The sequence below is a fragment of the Brienomyrus brachyistius genome, unplaced genomic scaffold (genome assembly GCF_023856365.1).
Source record: "Brienomyrus brachyistius isolate T26 unplaced genomic scaffold, BBRACH_0.4 scaffold47, whole genome shotgun sequence".
In the NCBI taxonomy this organism is placed as follows: Eukaryota; Metazoa; Chordata; class Actinopteri; order Osteoglossiformes; family Mormyridae; genus Brienomyrus; species Brienomyrus brachyistius.
In genome coordinates, this window is record NW_026042322.1 from 785,219 (window position 1) to 806,292 (window position 21,074).

Genomic DNA, 21,074 nt, shown 5'->3' on the forward strand with positions numbered 1-21,074 from the left:
GATTCAGCTTCCGCCAACTGTCCGAAACTCAAGGCCACTGAAAGTCTGTATCTGAATGGGAAAGTCGCCTCGGAGGAGGATTAACCACTGCAGATACTGGTTTAGGACACGATAAATGAAACAAGCCCCCCAATCAGCTTCTTGTGACCCTAAGGACAGCTAACAATGACAACAATAATATCTGCGACGATACCAATTCCTCGCTGCCATGTCCCTCAGCTATCCTACTTTGTCATTTAAGTCACGCAAAATGGAAGATTAAACCAGGGCTTTCACATCTAGTAAAAACGTGCAGGACAGCGTCAAGTGGAAACTCCGCGGTCAGGTCAGGGAAAACTCCCAGCATGCACCAACGACCTGTCAGTTGTTGGCAGTAATTAAAAGGGGGGGAGACGTAGCGCAGGGTCATGTCGTGAGCTGGTCACAACCGCTAGCCTGGACCACACAGAGAGCCGAGCTGGATGTCTGTGCGTGAGGAGCTTTGGCCAGAGCGTGTGGGGGGGGGCTGCGATCCACACAGCATCTGCCCCACCCCCATCTCACAGTGACGGCTGCGGTGCTCACAGAGAAAGTGGCTCACGAGCAGTGGCGTGACCCCGGTGGGGTGGGGGGGGTCAAACAGGGGCTTCAAACCCTGACGCTAATCCGACGGCGGGTCACGCCTGTATCTGCTGAAACTAAACAGGCATCTGGTAACTTTCTGAAGGCAACAAAAAAAAAATATGATACGAATCTTGCTTCGACGTGGCCGATGGAACCGAACAGAGGGTGCCGGCGGGTCCACCTCACGCCACTGTTTTTTCAGGCACTCCTGTGGACGCCCGTCTGCCCGTGACTAGGTCCTCGCGAAAGGCTGGTGCTGGGAAGCCTTCACAACGCTATGCACAAACAAATGTTTGTGTAATAATTCATTTGCAAACAGCTGGCCGCCCCGACCTCACAGCTGTTCCTCCATTCTGCCCGTAAATTTTTTTTTTGCTCCCTGTACGAATTAAAAGCGAATCTTGGTGCTGTGGTCCCTGGGGGCCAGCGACACCCCTGTGCAGGAGCAATGGGTCCAAGTGTCCACTAGGAACGCGTACGCCCCCCACCCGCGCACCCACATAATTACCTTGCACATGTTTGAGACGTCTCTGATGAACCGGCTCTCGCTTTGCTGAGTCGCATTCCGGGGGAGGAGGGGGGGGGGCTGCCTCCCAAAAGCCCCCACGCGTGGGACAGGGTGGGGTGGGGTGTGGAGCAGGGTCCCTCCTGGTGGCCAGATCGGGGTGGAGCTGGGGGGGGACTCTAGCGTGTGTCGGCACAGCCGCCTAGAAGCTCCACGGCTCCTGTGACAGCGACACTGCAGTCCCGAGGCATGGGGCGTGTGTGTGTGTGTGTGTGTGTGTCTGTGTGTGTGTGAAAAGTCCATGCGGGCGTCCTCTTTATCAGCCTGACAAAGTTCACAGATAGGGAGCTGAAGTGGAGTGGATGCACCCACTGAGCCTGTCGTGACGGATCGGCGCTGCCCGCGCCCCCCATCCTTCCCCCTGCCCCCTGATCTCACACACACACCAGGCATCCCGAGACTCTATAGTGTCTGAATGGAGTAAATCACGTAACACACCTCTGCAGTTACAGCCTTTTAACTCCCGGCTGAGGCAGGTATGAGCAATTAAAGTGTGTTTTGTGCTGTGCTGTGATCCCGATTGCTGCTGAAGAATCTGTGACAACAGCAAGACAGTAGGGTTGTAAAGATTGAAACCAGAGAATGTGGGTGGGTTGGTAGGTCCAGTGTACGGCACCGTACACGCCATTATACACAGCGTCATACATGCCATTATGCACAGCTCACTGTACACGCCACTATACACAGCGTCATACATGCCATTATGCATAGCTCACTGTACACGCCATTATACACAGCGTCATACATGCCATTATGTACAGCTCACTGTACATGCCATTATACACGGCACACTGTACACGCCATTATACACGGCACACTGTACACGCCATTATGCACAGCACACTGTACACGCCATTATACACGGCACACTGTACACGCCATTATGCACAGCACACTGTACATGCCATTATACACAGCACACTGTACATGCCATTATACACGGCGCCATACATGCCATTATGCACAGCACACTGTACATGCCATTATACACGGCACACTGTACTCGCCATTATGCACAGCACACTGTACATGCCATTATACACGGCACACTGTACACGCCATTATGCACAGCACACTGTACACGCCATTATACACGGCACACTGTACACGCCATTATGCACAGCACACTGTACATGCCATTATACACAGCACACTGTACATGCCATTATACACGGCGCCATACATGCCATTATGCATAGCACACTGTACATGCCATTATACACGGCACACTGTACACGCCATTATGCACAGCACACTGTACATGCCATTATACACGGCACACTGTACACGCCATTATGCACAGCACACTGTACATGCCATTATACACGGCACCATACATGCCATTATGCACAGCACACTGTACATGCCATTATACACGGCACACTGTACACGCCATTATGCACAGCACATTGTACATGCCATTATACACGGCACACTGTACATGCCATTATAGACGGCGCCATACACGCCATTATGCACAGCACACTGTACATGCCATTATACACAGCACACTGTACATGCCATTATACACGGCGCCATACATGCCATTATGCACAGCACACTGTACATGCCATTATACACGGCACACTGTACACGCCATTATGCACAGCACACTGTACATGCCATTATACACGGCACCATACATGCCATTATGCACAGCACACTGTACATGCCATTATACACAGCGCCATACATGCCATTATGCACAGCACACTGTACATGCCATTATACACAGTGCCATACATGACATTATACACGGCACACTGTACATGCCATTATACACAGCGCCATACATGCCATTATACACGGCACACTGTACATGCCATTATACACAGCGCCATACATGCCATTATACACGGCACACTGTACATGTCATTATACACGGCACACTGTACATGCCATTATACACGGCACACTGTACATGCCATTATGCACGGCTCACTGTACACGCCATTATACACGGCACACTGTACAGGCCATTACACATGGCACCATACATGCCATTATACATGGCACACTGTACATGCCATCATACACAGCGCCATACATGCCATCATGCACAGCTCACTGTACATGCCATTATACACAGCGCCATACATGCCATTATGCACAGCTCACTGTACACGCCATTATACACAGCACACTGTACACGCCATCATACACGGCACACTGTACACGCCATCATACACGGCACACTGTACACGCCATCATACATGGCACACTGTACACACCACCGTATATGTCACTCTACATTCCACTATACACAGCATTGTACACATCCCTGTACACAGTCACATGGCATTCTATGAGTCACTATACAGACTGTTACACACGTCATATGTATGCTACTCTGCACAGCATTGTATGTTTATGAGAAAGTACACAAATCTGTCTTACGTCAGATAGAGACTCACCCATCTATCTGTCATTCTTCATGTCACTATACGCGTCATGTGTCAGTATACACGCCTGTATACATTCTGTCACCCTGAATGTCACTACATACGTCTCTTTATATATCGGTATACACATCTGTGTCACATCATACGGAAACATGTCACCCTGCATGTCATTTGGCACGATGAGCTTGGAAAAGAGATGACTCGTCACCGGGGTTGTGGCAATCCCCCCCCCCCCGCCAGGCGTCTGTGCTCTGACACCACCCCCCCCCCCCCCGATCATGACGCTATCGGCAGATGTGAGCCCGTTTCCCAAACCAAACTCTCAGAATTAAGCAATTAGCCCTACAAATTGTGACAGACTTTTTTTGTACGCAATCATGAGAACCACACAGCCTTAACGAGTCACACGCATGCCCCTCCCCACACCCAGCCCCTCAGCCTCTGATTCCTGTATCCCATATTTATAATTTTACCACATCCTAACAATAACATGACCAAGAACTGGTGTAAAACACGCGGTCCTGACTAATGAATCACACACTCCTCCGCAGAAGGCGGTAAGTGTTAGCAGCTGTGAGTGCCTCTCGGCTTGGCAGCGCGGCCCTGCTGGCGGAACGAGGCCGGCGCGTCTCGGCGCAGCTGCGAGGGGGGGGCCCGCAGTGCCTCCCCCCCCCCCAGGCTCATTTTTCTCCCAGCCCCCGTCTTTTTGCAGGCTTGTCCCGCACAAGCCCCTCAGCCTTCTTTGTGTTGACAGGCATCCAGGACTTCCAGAAGCTTCTCTCTCAGATGTGCTGAACTAAGGGGAAAACAGAACGAGCTGGTCGACTCACGCAATTACGCAGTGAGACACACGTGAAGAGGTGGTGGCGGTGGGGGGGTTGCAGTGGCATAAAATGACAATGGACACGCATGCAGCCTCGGGTTACATTGGTTTGGTTTCTGATAGATGAAGCGGGTAAATCTGAACAGCCATGAAAACACCCCCCGCCTCCATATCCCCACTGCCCCCAGTTCACATTCAAACAAAACACTGCCAAACATCCAGTCTGCTGTGAGAACTCACGCCTCCGTCAAAAAAAAAAAATAAAATTTGAACCCAGACGCAAATCACGACATAAGACATCCAGACCCGTAAAAGTAATTCAAAACACCCAAAAGCCAGCCAAACTGGATTTCAGTCAGTACTTTTGGGACCGTTTTGCCCCTAACAGCCAACAAGGGGATGTCGATAGTCTCAAAATCCGCGTGACCCTCCCCGACAGCTACATCCGGGCTGTTTCCGAGCGGGCCGCTGTTTCAGTAGCCCTCAAATCACCAGAAAAACCGGTTACACCAGCCAATTACATGTCAATAAAACAGCTTCCTTGCAGGAGGGCAGGCGTCATGGCCGACGGACGCAAACCTGACCCGTGAAAAACAAGCCACGCTCATTTTCACCATAACCGAAGAAACAGCATTAAAAATTCACTTATGTTTTTCTTTTCGTGGTGACGCCTGTACTATCAGCTTGGTCTGATGGCTCGGCAATACATTTGCATAATGGCGGGTAGCAATTTCATATTCCCACAACATTAAAAGTAATGTTTTTACATGATGCAGCAACATTAAGCATGGTAATTGGGCTCGTTGGACTTTACCGATTGAAAGCCAAAATTAATTACTTATGTATACAAAATGTCAGACGTCTAGAATAATCGCCTCACTTTTCGAGGAAAGTGATTTATTTTTATCATTCGTGCACTCACAGCCTTTGATATGATACGTATCCATCTGCCGTGCTACATTTCAGTTATGTCTGTAGTTTACACACAGAGATATATGCATTGCTAAGCATTAGCCCTATTAATTAGAATTCGGGAGAAACAAAGCTTACTGTTCCATGTGGAAGATCAATCACTGAAGTGCGATTTTGGTCAAAGGTCAACAGCAAATGAGACTATTAATAGAATTTTTCAGTTACTGTGAGTATTTGAGTTGCTGTGAATTACAGTGATATCCATAGCACCAGTGAGAAGATACAGTTGCCTGTGTCACACACACACACGCGCGCGCACGCGACACGCGTGTGTGTGAGGGCCTTAAAGCCGCACGATTGGCTGCGGCCTGCTTGTGAGTGACCCAGATGACAGCGAGGTGATGGCCAACTTGGCCCGATTTGGCCAGACCTGTGGTCACCGCGCTCCTTGTTGCATTCCGTTTCGTCACCAGCGCCGCTGTTCCTGAGACACCGATGGCCTGCGTCAGAGCAGACACCAGCCCCCCCCCCCCCCCCCTCCACCCCGGAACATGCTGGATCGCTCAATGCCGAGGGGGAGCCCAGGAGGGACGCCAAGGACAACGTGGCCGGACCAGACTACCTGAGTGGCATCGAGGCATAAAGAACAGGCCCCTCTCTCTTCAGCAAACTCTCTCTCTGTCTACTCTCTCGCTTTCCATGCCTCCCTCCCAGTGCGCCCCCAATCCCAAATCCCTCCCCTGCCACCAGAATCACATCCGGGAGGCCTGGTCCCTCTCCGCATGTCCGAGCTGGAGAGCTGGTCCCAGAAGTCATGGGGCTGACAGGAGAGGGCCGGGGGGGGGGGGACCATGATTCAGGCTGCCGCCCCAGCACTAGCCCACCCCACCACACCGCGCTCTTCTTAGGGGCTGACGTTCTGGGGTGAGCGCTCCCTGTCACCGGAGCGTTACAGCCGGTGCTCTCGCAGGAAACCTTTAACCCAAAATAGCCTTTGGTTACCGCCTCCCTCTTTTATAAAACATGTTTATCCAGCTGGACATTTCCACAGGATAAAACACAGCATTCAGGCCGCAAGGCAGCTTCCTTAAGCACCGCGCCCCCCTGTGGCCGGCACGTGATACACCTCGTCGTCGACGGAATGAGGCGAACCCAAGGGACCGGGCATGCAGGCGGAGACTGTGGCGGCAGCAGATGTGCGTTGAGGACTGGCGATCGGCGACACGCGCATCTCGCCTAATTGGTGTCGCCGCAATCCTCGCTGTGGCGCCCGCTAATTAATTAAAGAGGCAGCGGAGCTGAAACTTTTTAATCAGGACATTGTGATCAAAAAAAAAAAAAGAAGCAGGAAGAGGAGATGGAGAAGAAATCTTAATTACTTCGTTTACTCCACCTGACAGGAATCCCTGGATTTCTGCTCATCTGCAGTTAGGCAGCAGAAACCTGGACGAAGACATTTCAGAATAATGTGCCTCTGGCAAAACTCAGCAAAACGCTAAACACGGTCCCACCTAGAGGACATAATCCTTGCTGCCCCTTTCTCTGGTGCAGAACGACAGCAGACTGAGCTCCCGGCTCTAAGCCAAGGACAGAAATGGACGCTGGTAAGCATCTCTCCGCGGTCTAAGAGCACCAGCCAATCCCCGGCCCCTGTAACCATGGAGGCCCTGTGCTCCTAGTACGCATTTCACCAGGATGAGGAATATGGGAATCCCGACAGGCCCACCCACAACCGGGGCAGGGGAGGCAGCGATGTTGGGGTCGTGACCCAGCGGAGGTGTCGCTCGATGACCCGGGAGAGTCCCGGCTGTGGGAGGAAAGGGGCAGGGGCCACGTCTGGAGGGGTAAAGGCAGTGGGAACAGCATTGCACAATACAAAACAGAGCAGCTGAAAGCGGTGGCATGGCGTTCCAGAATGTTTACGAGCCCCCGATGGTGTCACAGCCGACTGGGGTGGAAACACAGGTCCCTAATGCTGTGTCTCACTCAGGTCCAGTTCTCAGAACCGCCAGCGCTGCCGCGACCTAACGCAACCCCAAAACAACCCGGCGTGAGCCATTTTTCTAAAGCCGTCACTACATCGTAAAATATGCAGAAACAGAAAACGAGCGTCGTCCAGTACGTAACAGCAAATGTGTGTGTACACCCCCCCACCAACGGACCCATCTCCATAGATACCATTCATCCGCTTTCAGAACATCAGAACCAGTCGATAATTGCAAGATTATGTCAAAACTGCTGAGATGCGTCTGTTTTTATGACAATAATCGCGCATTAATTAATTGACATTATTGACGTGCTAAACGTAATTAGCGCAAATTGCACTGTCATTCACAAGTCACTGGGGAGTTTCCCATCCCAGGCGCAAGAGCATGACCTGGCTAATGTTTACCAAAAGTCACGCATGTGGGGGGGGCCGGCTTTCGGACAGTCCAGTGCACAGCACCACTGCCCCGTTAAGTCTTTTGTTCTTTGGACTGAGGAGTCAGATGGACGTGCACACACACACACACACACACACACACACACACACACACAGACACACACACAGGGGGAGACACACACATGGGCAGACAGACAGACAGACACACACACACACAGGGGGAGACACACACATGGGCAGACAGACACACACACACACACACTCCCATAGCCAGGCCCTAAGGCCCTTATCTGCAGCGACCGGTGTGACAGAGGTGATCCACAAAGCAGAGGCCTGGCCCCCAACCCCCCCTCCCCACCACCCCAACGTGCTAATCAGCGTGCGCCCTTATCACCCAGCCGCTCCAGCCAAGATAAACACCGGCCTCGTTTTATTGCTTTGTTTTCACAGGTCGTTGGGGGGGGGGTGGGGGGGGGGACATTGATTACTTTGCCAGATCTTATTATTATTTTTTCATTCTCCTGCTAATATGTACGTGCTTCTGCCGGACCAAGCAGGGCGTGGGGTGGGGGGAGGCTGTTATTGCCGCCAAGGCAAGATGGGGACAGCTCTGACCCCTGCTGTACTGTTTATTCAAGCCGCCGATTTCCTGTGCGGGACAGGCACTGGACCCCAGAGGAAGACATTGGGCGGGGAGCACGCGCGCTCGGGACGGCCTTTCCTCATCCCCACCCCCCCCACAAGAGGCTGCCAAGTGATTTCTGGGTTTTTACGTGAGGAACGTGGCTGTACGGGAGGCACCAGAGTCCCGGGGGTGGCGGGAAAAACTGGAGACAGGGCTAGGTCACCCAGGCCTCAGGTGTCCGGGAGCAATGACACCCCCCTCCCCCCTTGCAAAACCCCTCCCCCCAGGTACTGCACCAGCAGGAGAATACGGCCAGCACCGGGCTCCAGGGGTTAAATGGGACCCCAGAGGTCAAAGGTCATCCACGCAAACCCTCTCCTATTTAGCGCCCTCATCCTGGTGACTCGGGTACGAGTTGAGGGACTCTCTCCCACATCCCCATGCAGCCCACATACACGTTTCCTCCTGCAGCCTGACTTTACATTCCAGTAGAGGGCGCTCTCACATACATACCTTTTTACCTAGAGACCCATAATCACAAAGACAGCAAGACATGACTGTGTTACATTCTGCTGTTTTATTTCATGGGTTTTTATTGACCTCCAGCACCAAAACGGAGCTATATCTTATATTTCGGTAATGTCCTCATCCCCATCTGCCATTTTAGTGTCTTTGGAAACATACTTCTGAAAACAACCATCCAGTTGTTTTTCTCATCTGTCTCGGTCCCTTGGCCATGTACTCGCAACACGCATCCAGTTGTTGCTCCTGTCCGTTCCAGTTCCTGGCTAAATGTGTTGGTATGCAATGTAATGTAATGTAATGTAATAATACCCTGGACCCTGAGTGCCACTGTAATGGACACCAGCCCAGTGGGTTCTGCTAATAGCCATTTGTGTGGTGTACATCCCAGGAGGGACATCCTGTTGGACCCTTGAGCGAGACACTCGACCCTAATCCCTTCAGAAATATAGCCAGACGCACGGAATTGCGAACCCAGGCTCCTTTCCACTGCTGAGCGACACTTTTTTTTCCCGCTGACGCAGCAGCGGACGACACGCTCGCTTCGGCCCCGGGGTCGGCCCCACAGGAAAACCGCTATCAGCACACGGAGACAGATAGGGATCATAAAGACGGCACGCCTGCCTTTAACCCACGCTAACCCGAGTCCAAGACGACCCCCCGTCTGCAGGACGGAGTTCTGCTTGAGCTCTGGGGTGGCCTAAAACCGTCACATACACGACCAAGATGTCCCACCTAGGGCGTCCCCCCCCCCCACCCTGTATCCCGATCAGGATAAGCAGCTAGAAAATGGATGGATGGATGGATACAGGGACAAAGAAAACAACATTTACGAAGATCAGAATATGTGAGAAAAGTACTTTGAAAGAAAATACTTTTAAAGGCCACTTATGGAGAATGCAACCTGGTGGGCAAGATATAATGGCAGGATAACACAATCACGCCTGTAAGCGACACCGCATTAAATAGTCAGCCAGGTAACAGACATGCTCGGTGTTTGGGGGGGCTGGGGGGGGCGTCTCTGTCTATCATCTGCCCCTCCTTCTGTCCCTTCTCCCCAAGGCCTGTGTCTCACAACTCCTCTCGTATCCCATAATGCACCCTTTATAACTATTCACGCTGCCCGCCCCCCACACCCCATACATAATTGAGCAGCTTTTACATGCCTGGAGCGGCGCTAATGCACCTCAGCGGCCACACCGATGTCCCTCTGTGTCCGCGAGGCAAACCACGGCGCAGGCGAACTGCAGCAGGAAACTGGAATCTCTGGGCCCGTGTGTAAAAGCACATGCAGACGTGTTATTTTACGGCAGGGTCGATTGTACAATTTCTTAAGGTGGGGGGGGGGGTGTATATAAGAGGGGCCATAATTCATACAGAGGGGGCCATTCTTATCATAAGCCAAATGTCTTGAATTGGTGAGTGACAGGGGATAGGGCCAATCAGCTTTCAGCTGGGGCCAGAGCTCCTATGGCCCCGCCCATGTACAAGCCACATTTTACAATAAAACCTGAACTACTGACACTGTACATAGCACATAAGACACGAAGTGGCGTCACATTCAGCATGCAGGTAAAACTCCCCGCCCATTCCTAATCCAAAGGCAGTGGCAACAGTGAATATGCTGGCACCGCCCACAGGCCAAACCTCAACGCACCCCATCCGTGTGGAGCGTAAAAAAAAAACAGCCCTGTGTGGGGAACAGAAGTCAGGCTGCTGTCATCTCTAACGGGCCCAGAGAAAGCTCCAGAGAGCCAGATCGGGGGGCTGTTTTCAGGACCGGGGGGGGATAGTTGTCTCGGCTGTACCGAAGTCAGGTTGCGCGTGACAAGCTCAGTCCGCCTACGAGACCAGAATCAATACGCCTCAGACCGTGTCCACGCCGCCCGTGAAACTCGCCGCCGCCGCGAACAAGTTCCCCGATCACCGGAGGGTCCCAGACTTCCCGTCAGATCCACCACCCTCGCTGTGGACTCCCCCATCCCCCCTAAGAAGGAGTTGCTGCGGAGGGGGGGGGGCATTCAAGATGTCTGAGGCAGGGGCCTGCTAATTATGGGGGAGAAATACTCCCACCGCTCTCCCCCCATAACAGAGAGCCAGCCCCCAGGCCCCAGCACCAGAGACACAGCTGGACACCTGAGTCATGACCGGCTGCGCTGTCCGGATCTGTCCCCTCTCCGTAAATCGTGACGGAGCCATGCCATGGGTGCATGACTCGAGGGTCTTAATTCCATTAAATCGTTTTCAGTAAGGCATGGTGGCGCAGTGGTTAGCACTGTTGCCTCAGCCCTTTTTTGTTTATGTAATTCAGGTTTACTTCAGGTTTTATTTAATTAGCAAAGATTAATTCAGGTTTTATTTAATACATACAACAAAGTGTATATTACGCAAGACCATGCGGGTAATTAAATTTCCTTATTGGAACTAGGGTTTGAGTCTCTGCCATGGCTCCATGTGTGGAGTTTGCATGTTCTCTCCGTGTCGTCGTGGGGTTTCCTCCGGGTACTCCGGTTTCCCCTGACAGTCCAAGAACACGCGGAGGCCGAGTGGAGCTACCAAATTGCCTGTAAGTGTGAAAGGTGTGTGAATGTGCCCTGTGATGGTTGGCGCCCCGTCCTGGGTTGTTCCCTGCATTGTGCCTGTAGCCTCCAGGACAGGCTCCAGACCTCTATGACCCTGAACAGGACAAAGTGGTTTCAGAAAATGGATGGATGGATGGATGGATGGATCATTTCAGTAAAAGTCGGGGGGGGCATCAAATCAGAGCCACTTAATGAATTAGCTATCGAACTGGAGGGGAAGAAATAACAAATGGAATTCACCCTAGTCAGCAGAAGGCAGGAACATTTCTGTTGGCCAGTAATAAAATGTCTGCTGTTACCCTCAAGGGTGGGGGCAGGGTGCGTCAGGACCCCCCTTCCTCAGTCTTACCCAGTTACCCAAGGTGGTGAGTGCTGGAGAGCGCAGCTTTGAGCATTCACACTGTCCCCCTTACCCCCCTCCACCCCCCCCTCGCCACAAAGTCCCCTTAAAGGCAGCCAAGCGACGTGGGGCGTTCCGGGTGTTTCTACGGAACAGCTGGGGGGGCGGGCCACGTCTCTAACCCCAAGGAGAGTTTAAACAGGCAGGAGATGTCCGAGCTCCGAGTTCTCAGACCTGCTGAAAACAGCAGACATTTATCTTAAAAAAAAAAAAAAGGTGAGAGATTAAAAAAAAATAAATAAAAAATCACACGCATAAAAAGCAGCAAGACCTCTGAGAGTGGAGGAAGCAGGGCAGATTTACAAGGCTTGTGTGTGAAAGTGCGTACGACTCTCCAGAATTAAAAACACAGCATTGCTGGCAAGAATAAAATTATATATCTGTTTTCATTGGCCCAGGACACAGGTAGCTCTTAAGACATTCAAGATGGCTTCGTTTTTTAACGCTTTGCTGACATAGGGTTTTGTTCCTCGTGAACACCGCTGTCTGTTAGAAACCCCTAAAGCTCATTTAAGCTAATCTCTCCCGTCTGGGCCACTCTTCTTCCTTTGTCTCGTGATGTTGTGTATTTTCCTTTCAGAGCTGTCAATTTGCTGGTACCCTAAGCCCCCCCCCCCCCCCTGCAACCCAGATCCTCTACTTGAAAGCCAGTCCCTTTCAAGCATCTCACAGGATGGATTCAGTCTAGAAGGTTCCATTTGCCTCCGTCCGTACCGACCGTTGGTTTTTTGTTCAATTTAGAGGTGGAAACCTTCGATTTTCCCATTGCTTGCCCCTAAGCCCCCCCCCCCCCCCCCCCCCCCCCCCCCCGACGAGCTGGGAACGTGGGGGCCCGTCGCCCCTTCTCGGACCACTGACCGGAACAGCATTTCTTTGCTCCGGCGCTCCGACCAACCCTCAAATTGCTACCACAGGAGCTTCCAGGAAAGACGAGTCCTGATGACAAAGCAGGTGGTTTGAAAACAGACCTTTGGAGATGCCGGATTTGCGTTCTGATGCTCGAAAAAAATTCCAGTAGAGTTAATTCCGGTATCACATGAAGGCAATCACTACATTTACGGATAGCTACCGAAGCGATGGTGTCTCCCAACGAGGCACGTGATTCCTGTTTTCTTCCGTCTCGGCGGATTCTGGGTTTGGTATCTGAGACAGGACGCCGCTCGTCGTTACATCAGTTCTTCCGAGGCAATCGATGACCCAAGATCAATGTCCGGGCCATCCTGCTAAAATGGAACGGGACGGGCGTGTCGCTGGCAGTCGGCTGAACGCTGCGGACATGCGACACCAGCTGCGGGGCCGCGGGGGAGGACAATCGATCGCTAATCCCCAGCTGTACTTTTATTCTGGGGAAAGTAACAGACTCTGGGTAATCCTCAGATAATCTAATCGTCTCCCCACTCTGTACCCCGGAGCAGACATTGGCCGCTTCGCCGCTAGTTTCAGCCCGGAGTCCGGCAGACCTGGATCGGTCTGCTCTGGTACTCCAACTCCCCATGGGGGATTCGAGGTGCCATGGGACCGGGAGATCAGGGGACTGTGACTGTGGGGCTGATATTATCTCTGGTAACAAACTCACTACGGTCTGATCCTAACCTGAGATGCTGTTCAACTAACCCTAACCCTTCGTGCACGCTTGGTTCAACACTCCTACCCAAAAAGCACCCGAGGGGGGTGGGGGGGGGGGGGGGGGGGGGGACTCATCCTTCACCATCATCTGTTTCCAGTTTCTTGCAGATGCTCGGATTTTATTGCCCGGTCTTGTGTTTCATGGCGGATTTACCCAGCCGATTGCCTCCGCGCAAACCCCCCCCCCCCCCCCCCCAGCTAATGGTGACACAGCGAGTCGTTAAAGCGGGACGCCCCCATCATCCCATCTGACTCTAATGTCTAAGGCTGCCTAGAGAGCAGACCACAGCGAAGGGGAGGTCCGTCATCTTAGTGTCTCAGTGACCACCGGAGTACAGTTGGTTAGGTTTCCTTTCATGGGGGGGGGGGGGGGTAATAGTGCTCGAGTTGCCCAAGCAGCCTACACACATTTTTTTTAATAAAAACAAAAACTCACAAGACAACATCTCTCCTCACCTGTGACCCACTGAGCATCAAATATTACCTCCCACAGAAGAGGTGGGAACATCCCATGTCAGACAGCACTATGACGGAGCAGGGGCGGGGGTGCGTACCAGGGTCCTCTCGGGGGCGGGGGGGGGGGCGACATTCCTGGCTGAGAAGCTGGGGCTTCGGCCCACACCCCCAGGAAGGCAGAGTGGGAGAGCCCCCCCCCCCCCCCCCCCAGTGGACTGTTTGCATGCTGCGTCCCTTAATCCCCAGAGCTGTCTCTCCGCAGCTGTCGGCCGGGGTGGTGGGGGGGGGGGGGGGGGGGGAGATCCGTCTTGCAGCATTCCTGAGATATCAGCGGGGGAGCTCAGCGCCACGAACGGACAGCACCGCGCCCTGCCAGGATCCTCCCTCACGTGTTCCTCGCCCGTCTACATGCACCGGGACACAGGAAACCGGCACACATGCGCCTCTCCCTCACACTTTTAAACAAGAACAAGTTGGGACGACATGGCCGCTACATTCAGCCTGTCCCTCCACACACCCCCAGCTCCGCCAATGTGGCTGACATGCCTGACTTGGACAGTAGGGGGCAATAACGTTTAAGGACATTATTCTCTAATAAATGGGGGTAGTATAACTGTCTGTCTACGCCAAATTCCCGACTGTTTCCTGCAAACCGGCATCCTTCCCATGAGTCAACAGTTCTTCCACTGATACACACACAATACTGAACACCCCCCCCCCCCCACCACGAGAGGGGAAATCATTTCGGATTCGCAGAGATGCACCCTCACTCAGGGGGGCCCCTCCATGCCCAAGACCACAGGGCTTCTGTTTCGTGTAAGACCCGAGTTGCAGGGGTGTTTTCTGATTATCCCTGAGCCGGATCTCAGATGGCGTGGCCGGCAGTATGGGCTCCGAGCGAGCATTCTGCTTTGAGACAGCGCACTCGCCCTCGCTGGCTGCTCCGCTCGTGTTCAAAAACAAAGCGAGGAGGCTTCAAACAAAGTGCAGAGGCCGCCGTTTGAGAAAACAAAGGTTAAGAAAAGCGCCGGTCAAACAGATCATTGTTCTCATCTCATTAATGATATATTTCTGCACACCCAGCCAAGTAGGTAATGACATTTTAATTTCGAGGGGTGTGTGAGCAGGAAAAAGACCCTTAAGGAGACGCGGTCGGGTTTCTGTCCTTCCTCGCATTGTCAGCTCCTGGCCTTCGGACAAGACCGTGGGGGGCGGTGGGCTGTGGGGGGGTTTGGTCCCAGACGCGACCTGAGACATCCCTGAAGCTGGTTCTCCTGTCCTCAAGGCCACACGTGTGTGTGTGTGTGTGTGTGTGTGTGTGTGTGTGTTTGTGCATGTGTTTATTTGTCCCAGTGTACAATGAGCACATAAAACAGTGTTATTAGGACACATCCTAGGCTGAGCCCGCAGCTCCCGTAAGTCACGTGGTAAACGCAGTAAACACAGCAAACATAGTAAACATGGTACATTTGGTAAAACACAGTACATTCCGAACTCTGTCAGGATTTCGTGAGCTTGTCCGCCGCACAACATCAGGAGTTCATTACCACGGGTGCCGTCAGAGGTGACAAAGCATGGGGAGTAGGGGGGTTTCCCAGCAGGCCTGTGTGACCCTCCCCATGACAGATTCAGCCCGGCGCGTCGCCCCCGTTGACAAATCTGCGTCCCCCACCCACGGCCCGGGAATCGTCCTTCCAAGAAACCCGGACACCTGGGAGAACCAGAGGCCTTCCGAAAAACCAGAGAACCCTGTCCAAACATGTCCCTCCCCCTTACAAGGAGATGCGGGCATGAACAGCGAAAGAGAGAGGCAGGGGCGGGGGGGGTGGGGGGGGGGGGGGGCGTTAGAAGGGGGGGGGGAGAGAGACTTTCCACAACCGGCGAAGGTATGCGATGGAAAAAACAGCCTGTCAGCATCCCACATCTGTTCCTCCTTTTTTAAGAGCCGGGACAGGGAACGCCAGGAAACATTCCGGCTTTTGGGAAAAGATGAAACGAGCGGAAGATCAAATCTCGTGTGTGTCACACGCGTGTTGTAGTCGCCCGACATGCGTAGGGTGTCCCGTGCGTAGGGGGTGGTGGCATTCCCCGCGTGATCCGTGGGGCCCCTCGGCTGCCTGGACTGGGGGACAGACCGGCGCTGAACGACAAATACAGGGAGCGGGGGTGACGGTTTTGTTACCCCGAGCCGCCGTGCGAGGCCACTCACGCTTCATTAAGGATAATGAACCGCGACCGCCGTTATCAGAGGGAAAGCCATCACCTGGTGGGGTGGGGGTGGCCGAAGGCGTGCATGAGGAATGGAGGGGGTGAAGAATGGAAGGAGCGTGACCAATACAGGACAGAGCTACTATGTTCAACAACATCAAGGGGACAGGGGCCGTGACTGCAGTTGCAGATAACGCAATTTTAAGAGTGGTCACCTTGCGGTCGTCCCTGATTCTCGGTCTATTCGCACACGGTCATCTTGCTGCCCCCCCCTCCCCCACCCGGCCCACTCTCCTGCTTCTTCCCTTTGCACTTTGATGAGCCTCCGACTACCTCCCCCCCCCACCCCCCCAACATTAAAAATAGATCTCAGTGATCATTACTGGCATCTCTGGCACATGAGAATGTAGCCATTTAAAAGGCAGTCATTAATGCAGCCGGGGGGGGGTCTGACTGCGGGACCGAGGCTATCCAGCCCCCCTCCTCATTAACATGCAAACACAGGATCTTCTTGCTCAAACCAAACAAATTGGCTGGAAATTGAATGCGGGGGGTGGGGGCAAGGATGGGTACGCGACATGTGAGGTAACTCGCTAGTAGCAAATGTACAGAAACAGGCTGGTTTTACGAGTCCTTATGGACACGCGACTCCAGTCACCGGGCTCAGCTCATCACCCCACACGACTGGCCGGGCAGTAGGCGGGGCACGTGGATGCCGTCCTGCGAGAGTTGAGGCCTCCGCGGTTAGCAGGGGGCGTAGTGCTTTATGTGCTGCATTTCGGACCCAACATGCGATACTGGCTAGCATGGACGGATAGCATAACAGGCACAGGAACCTCAGCTAAATGATCAGCTCCGTCAGCTAAATGATCCGCCCAGAAAATCTGCCCATAATCTACCCCCTCAGGTCAGGGACGTGGGCACTAAATAATCTACACCAATCAAAACCAAACGGAGAGAGGAAGATGGCCCGTCACACCAGAGTCATTGAGATGGTCGCACAAGGAAGTCCCGCCCCCCGTGCCTGACTGGCGGGTTGGCAAGACCTATATCGGACTGGGAGGAGGCACTGACACCTCGCCAGCTGACTACAGCTGCTCCTACCACTGGTGGGATTGTACCATCCCTTCCTGCCCCCCCAGTCCCACATCCCAGAAGGGCCCCGCTAGGGGGGGTTTGGGGCTCCCCGGTCCGAACGAGGGCAGCAGCTGTTATTGCCAGCAGACAGACATTACCGTGCTACACACTCCCCTGCTTCGCCTGACCAGGTCCAGATGGACAGGCGAGCTCGACTGGGTTCGGCTCTTCGTTACCGCCAGCAACGCCAGCCTCCCCCGTTACCGGCGGCAATGCTACGCTCCCCCTCCCCCCGCCAATTAAAGGAGGCCCTCGCAGCAGGGAGCGGTGCCCATGAACCTCAGTGCACCGGTGCCGGTTTAATCATGACCCCGGGGGCCCAGCGGGCTGAACAACGGGGGAGACGAGTGTCTCAGACCAGTCAGGGCCCTGATCAAAACACGCTGCACTGGGGGGGGGGGTCAGGAATGGGGGAGCAGGGGCCAGGTGGAGCCGCGCCCCCTTAAACACATGCAAACGATATGCAAAACGAACATGAAAACTGCATCTGTACTCGAGTGGGATTACAGCACTAATAAAGTTTAATGTATGCACAAACACTCCCTCTGTTAATCTGACGTTTTCGCCACTAATAAAGCTAATATATACGGCTCACGCAGAGCGATGAGAGCGAGAGATGCGGCGCTGGCTGCCCGGAAGACCGAAACAAAGCACAATCTCTATCCTGAGAGCCATGCCTCGTGTTCGGGTTCAACCAGCAGGGTGGCGGAGCGGTTAAAAAAAAATAAATGAGAAAGAGGAGGAGGAGCTATGGAAAACTGAAACAGGAAATACCTTATGCAGGAAAGCTGACATGAGGGTGAGCCATTGGGGGTAATTAGGAGTAGAGGGCGGGGGGCAGGAGGTGCGGGGAGCCAGGCTTCGATGTCAGGTGACAGACCTTAACGGCTCTTACACCAATCAGCTGTTCACAGCAAGAGCAGTTGTCAAACATCGCCAGAGCCGATTGGCCGCCACGGATCGAGCTCGGCGGGCCGCTGCACCGCACGTCACAGCACATGCTCCCGGTCAGTCCCGAAACTAAGCTGACGAGGTCGACGCAGGTTCACCGCTGCCCCACCCCACCCCCTCCCTCCCCACGCCCCCCCAGGAATGAGGGAGTAAGAGCGGGGGTAACATACGGTACCATGAGCAGAGGCGGCCTCCTGGCCCCCGGGTGAAGAGCGCGCAGATCCCTGGGCTCTGTGACGGTGCGTTGGGAAGCTCTGGCGCTGGGCGGGAAGCCGGGAAGCCGAGGGGGGGGGGGGGGGGGGGGGGGCGAGGGTGAGAGGCACATTCCAGCTCCCCTCCTGCTCTCTCTCCCCTCCCTCTCCTCTCTTCCTCCCCGTGTTTTGTTTGGAGAGAGCGCTGGTTCAGGAGGCACTGGATGGCCCTCTGCGGTAGCCCTGTCCCTCACTCACTCGCTGAACCCCCCCAGCCCGCAAAAGGACCCCCAGCCTGCTCACGCCTTGGAACAGGAGCACAGCGCGGCCTTCCTGTTCTAACCTGAAAGGGAATGCGACAGTCAGGGCCGGAGCCCCCCCCCCCGCTATGGGGCGGCCAGGGGCCAGTGAGGCTGGGGGGGGGGACACACTGGTGTCTTTGTGGGACTTTTACCGCGACGAGTGACCGTGAGCCCTTCTCTGAAAAAGCTGATGTGCGCAGAGACTTGCGGCACAGCAGCAGTCCTGTGAGACAGACAGGGCTGTGAGAGGCCCGCTTGTTGGTGTGGGCCACAGTTTGTTCAGGTGTCAAAACACACGCACACACCCCCATGCCGTACACACACAGTACGGCGCTCATACACACGACACACCCCCATGCCGTACACACACAGTACGCGCTCATACACACACACACTCATCCAAAAGCACCAAGTCAGAGTCACACCTGGACAGGCTGCACAGCATACTGCCCCCCCCCCCTCCCTAAATTCATAAACACACACCCGGCCTGTCCCCACACCCCACCCCCCCACCCCCCAAGGGCCTGACAGTGGCAGTGCGGGTGAAGCTGAGCCAGCAGGGGGGGGGGGGCATGAGCCCATTTCACCCCACACGGGAGGGAGTGAGCGATGTGCTTATTTTGGGACAAGAGGCAGTATTTCTGCACTCCTCAAATGCCCAGCTGCCGGCTCCCCGTTACGCTGTGGGGTCGTGCTCTCCCTGCCGCTGTTACCATCGCCCAGCAGCTAGGGGGTGCTACGTCAGGCCGTCACCCCGGGGGGGGGGGGTCCTCTGTCGCCACGGGGGGCCCCCAGTGAGGCCTGCAGGTGGAGCGCGCCAAGGTGAGGCAGGGGTGAGGGTTGAGGTCGAAGTCTGATCGGGGAGGTGGGGGGGGGTCCAGAGCACTGTGACAGCCTGTTGGGGGGAGAGTCTGTCGGCAGTTTCCAAGTAGCCAGATTCCATCTTTTCTGACTCTATTGGTACATTAATATTTTAATGTTTAAAATTAATGTTTTAACAGGGAGCCTATTCCACCAGTTATGATCTCTCCTGATTTCCAATCACGCTCCTGATTCCCGATCACCAGTACTGATTCAAGATCACACTCCAAATTCCTGATCACAGTCCTGATATCTGATCTCAGTCCTGGTTCACAATCACGCTCCTGATTCCCGATCACAGTCCTGATTCACGATCACGCTCCTGATTCCTGCGTACAATGCTGATTCCTGATCACATTCTTGATTCCCAATCGCATTCCCGGTTCCCCCGTCACGCTCCTGCTTCCTGAACCAAGCCTCGATCTGGTCCTTCTCCCGCTCGGCGTGTTGGTATAATCGGCCGGGCCGGGCTCCCGACAGCGAGTTTCAGCTCCAACAATTAAGCACTACGGTCTAATAACGTTACCCGCATCGCTTTAAAACGCTGGGCCATAAATCGGCCGTAATCTGCAGTTATGCTCCGCTCGTTAGTGTGCCTAATTAAATGAGTGTAATAAATATGCTTTTCAATAAAGAGCCGTTTCCAGTTTGGTTCGATAATCCTGTGGTGGGGGAGCTGAGGAGGTGGGGCTGGGAAAACCCTCAACAAAAATCCCATCTCTTGAAAGGGTCTGCTTTGCAGTGATGTCCACATCGAAATAAAATCAAAATATCGAAATATTCTTTGATATCAACAGCAGCAAAAGGACAAGCAAAATGGAGCAGCAACATCTAACAGGTGGGTAACGCTCACCTTTCACAACATGCTATGAACCCTTCACTGTCGCTTAAGTCTTACAGCCTTCCATCCCAGCAACCCATCCCCCCAAGTCCACACCTGTCCTGGGGGGGTACTGTCACCATGCTGACATACCCTCCTCCCCATGGGCTGAAGGATCAGGGAGATATCAACAGAGATCTTAATATATCTACATGGAAGGCTGAAGTGTCAGAGTTCTGGGAAGTTCTGGAAAGTGCGGAGAGTGCAATGGGGTGACCAAATTTCCCATGATTCTCCTGTCATGTGCAACAAGTGGGGGGGGGGGGGTGAGAAAGGTTCTCTCACGTACAACTCAGACGTCAGGATCCAGGGAGTTTGTGTGGGGTGGGGGGCGGCAATCAGCCAGCTTTACCACACCTGAGTTTCATTATGGAGCTGGGATCCATGCTGGCGGGGGGGGGGGTCAGGTAGGGACTGTATCTGACCTGGGGGGAGGGGGACATCTGCGGCAGTGTGTGTGGCCCAGGAGCCAGGAGACAGGAAAGGGAGGGGGGAGGTGGGGGGCCCTGGAAGGGGGGACAGCGTGGGGGGGGGCATTGTTAAAGAGAGAATGAACCCCCCATACAGCTGGCTGAGGCTGCACATTCAGCACTTTGCCAAATCAATTGCCACTTGAAGAGTACAATGGTGGCCCTTGGCTGGAGG

General features: G+C 53.9%; 1 protein-coding gene across 6 annotated transcripts in view; it reads right to left on the minus strand.

Annotated features, from left to right (window-relative positions):
- Positions 1-21,074, minus strand: part of bnc2 (basonuclin 2) — a 115,571-nt gene that overhangs the window by 47,315 nt on the left and 47,182 nt on the right. The window contains exon 1 of one of the 6 annotated variants that reach the window (XM_048999897.1): positions 18,371-18,447. The exons of the other annotated variants lie outside the window; for them this stretch is intronic. Within the exon in view, the coding sequence (XP_048855854.1) occupies positions 18,371-18,373 (3 nt within the window). The 5' untranslated portion in view covers positions 18,374-18,447. Of the gene's footprint in view, positions 1-18,370; positions 18,448-21,074 lie in introns of those variants that run through there. 6 annotated transcript variants of the gene reach the window in all.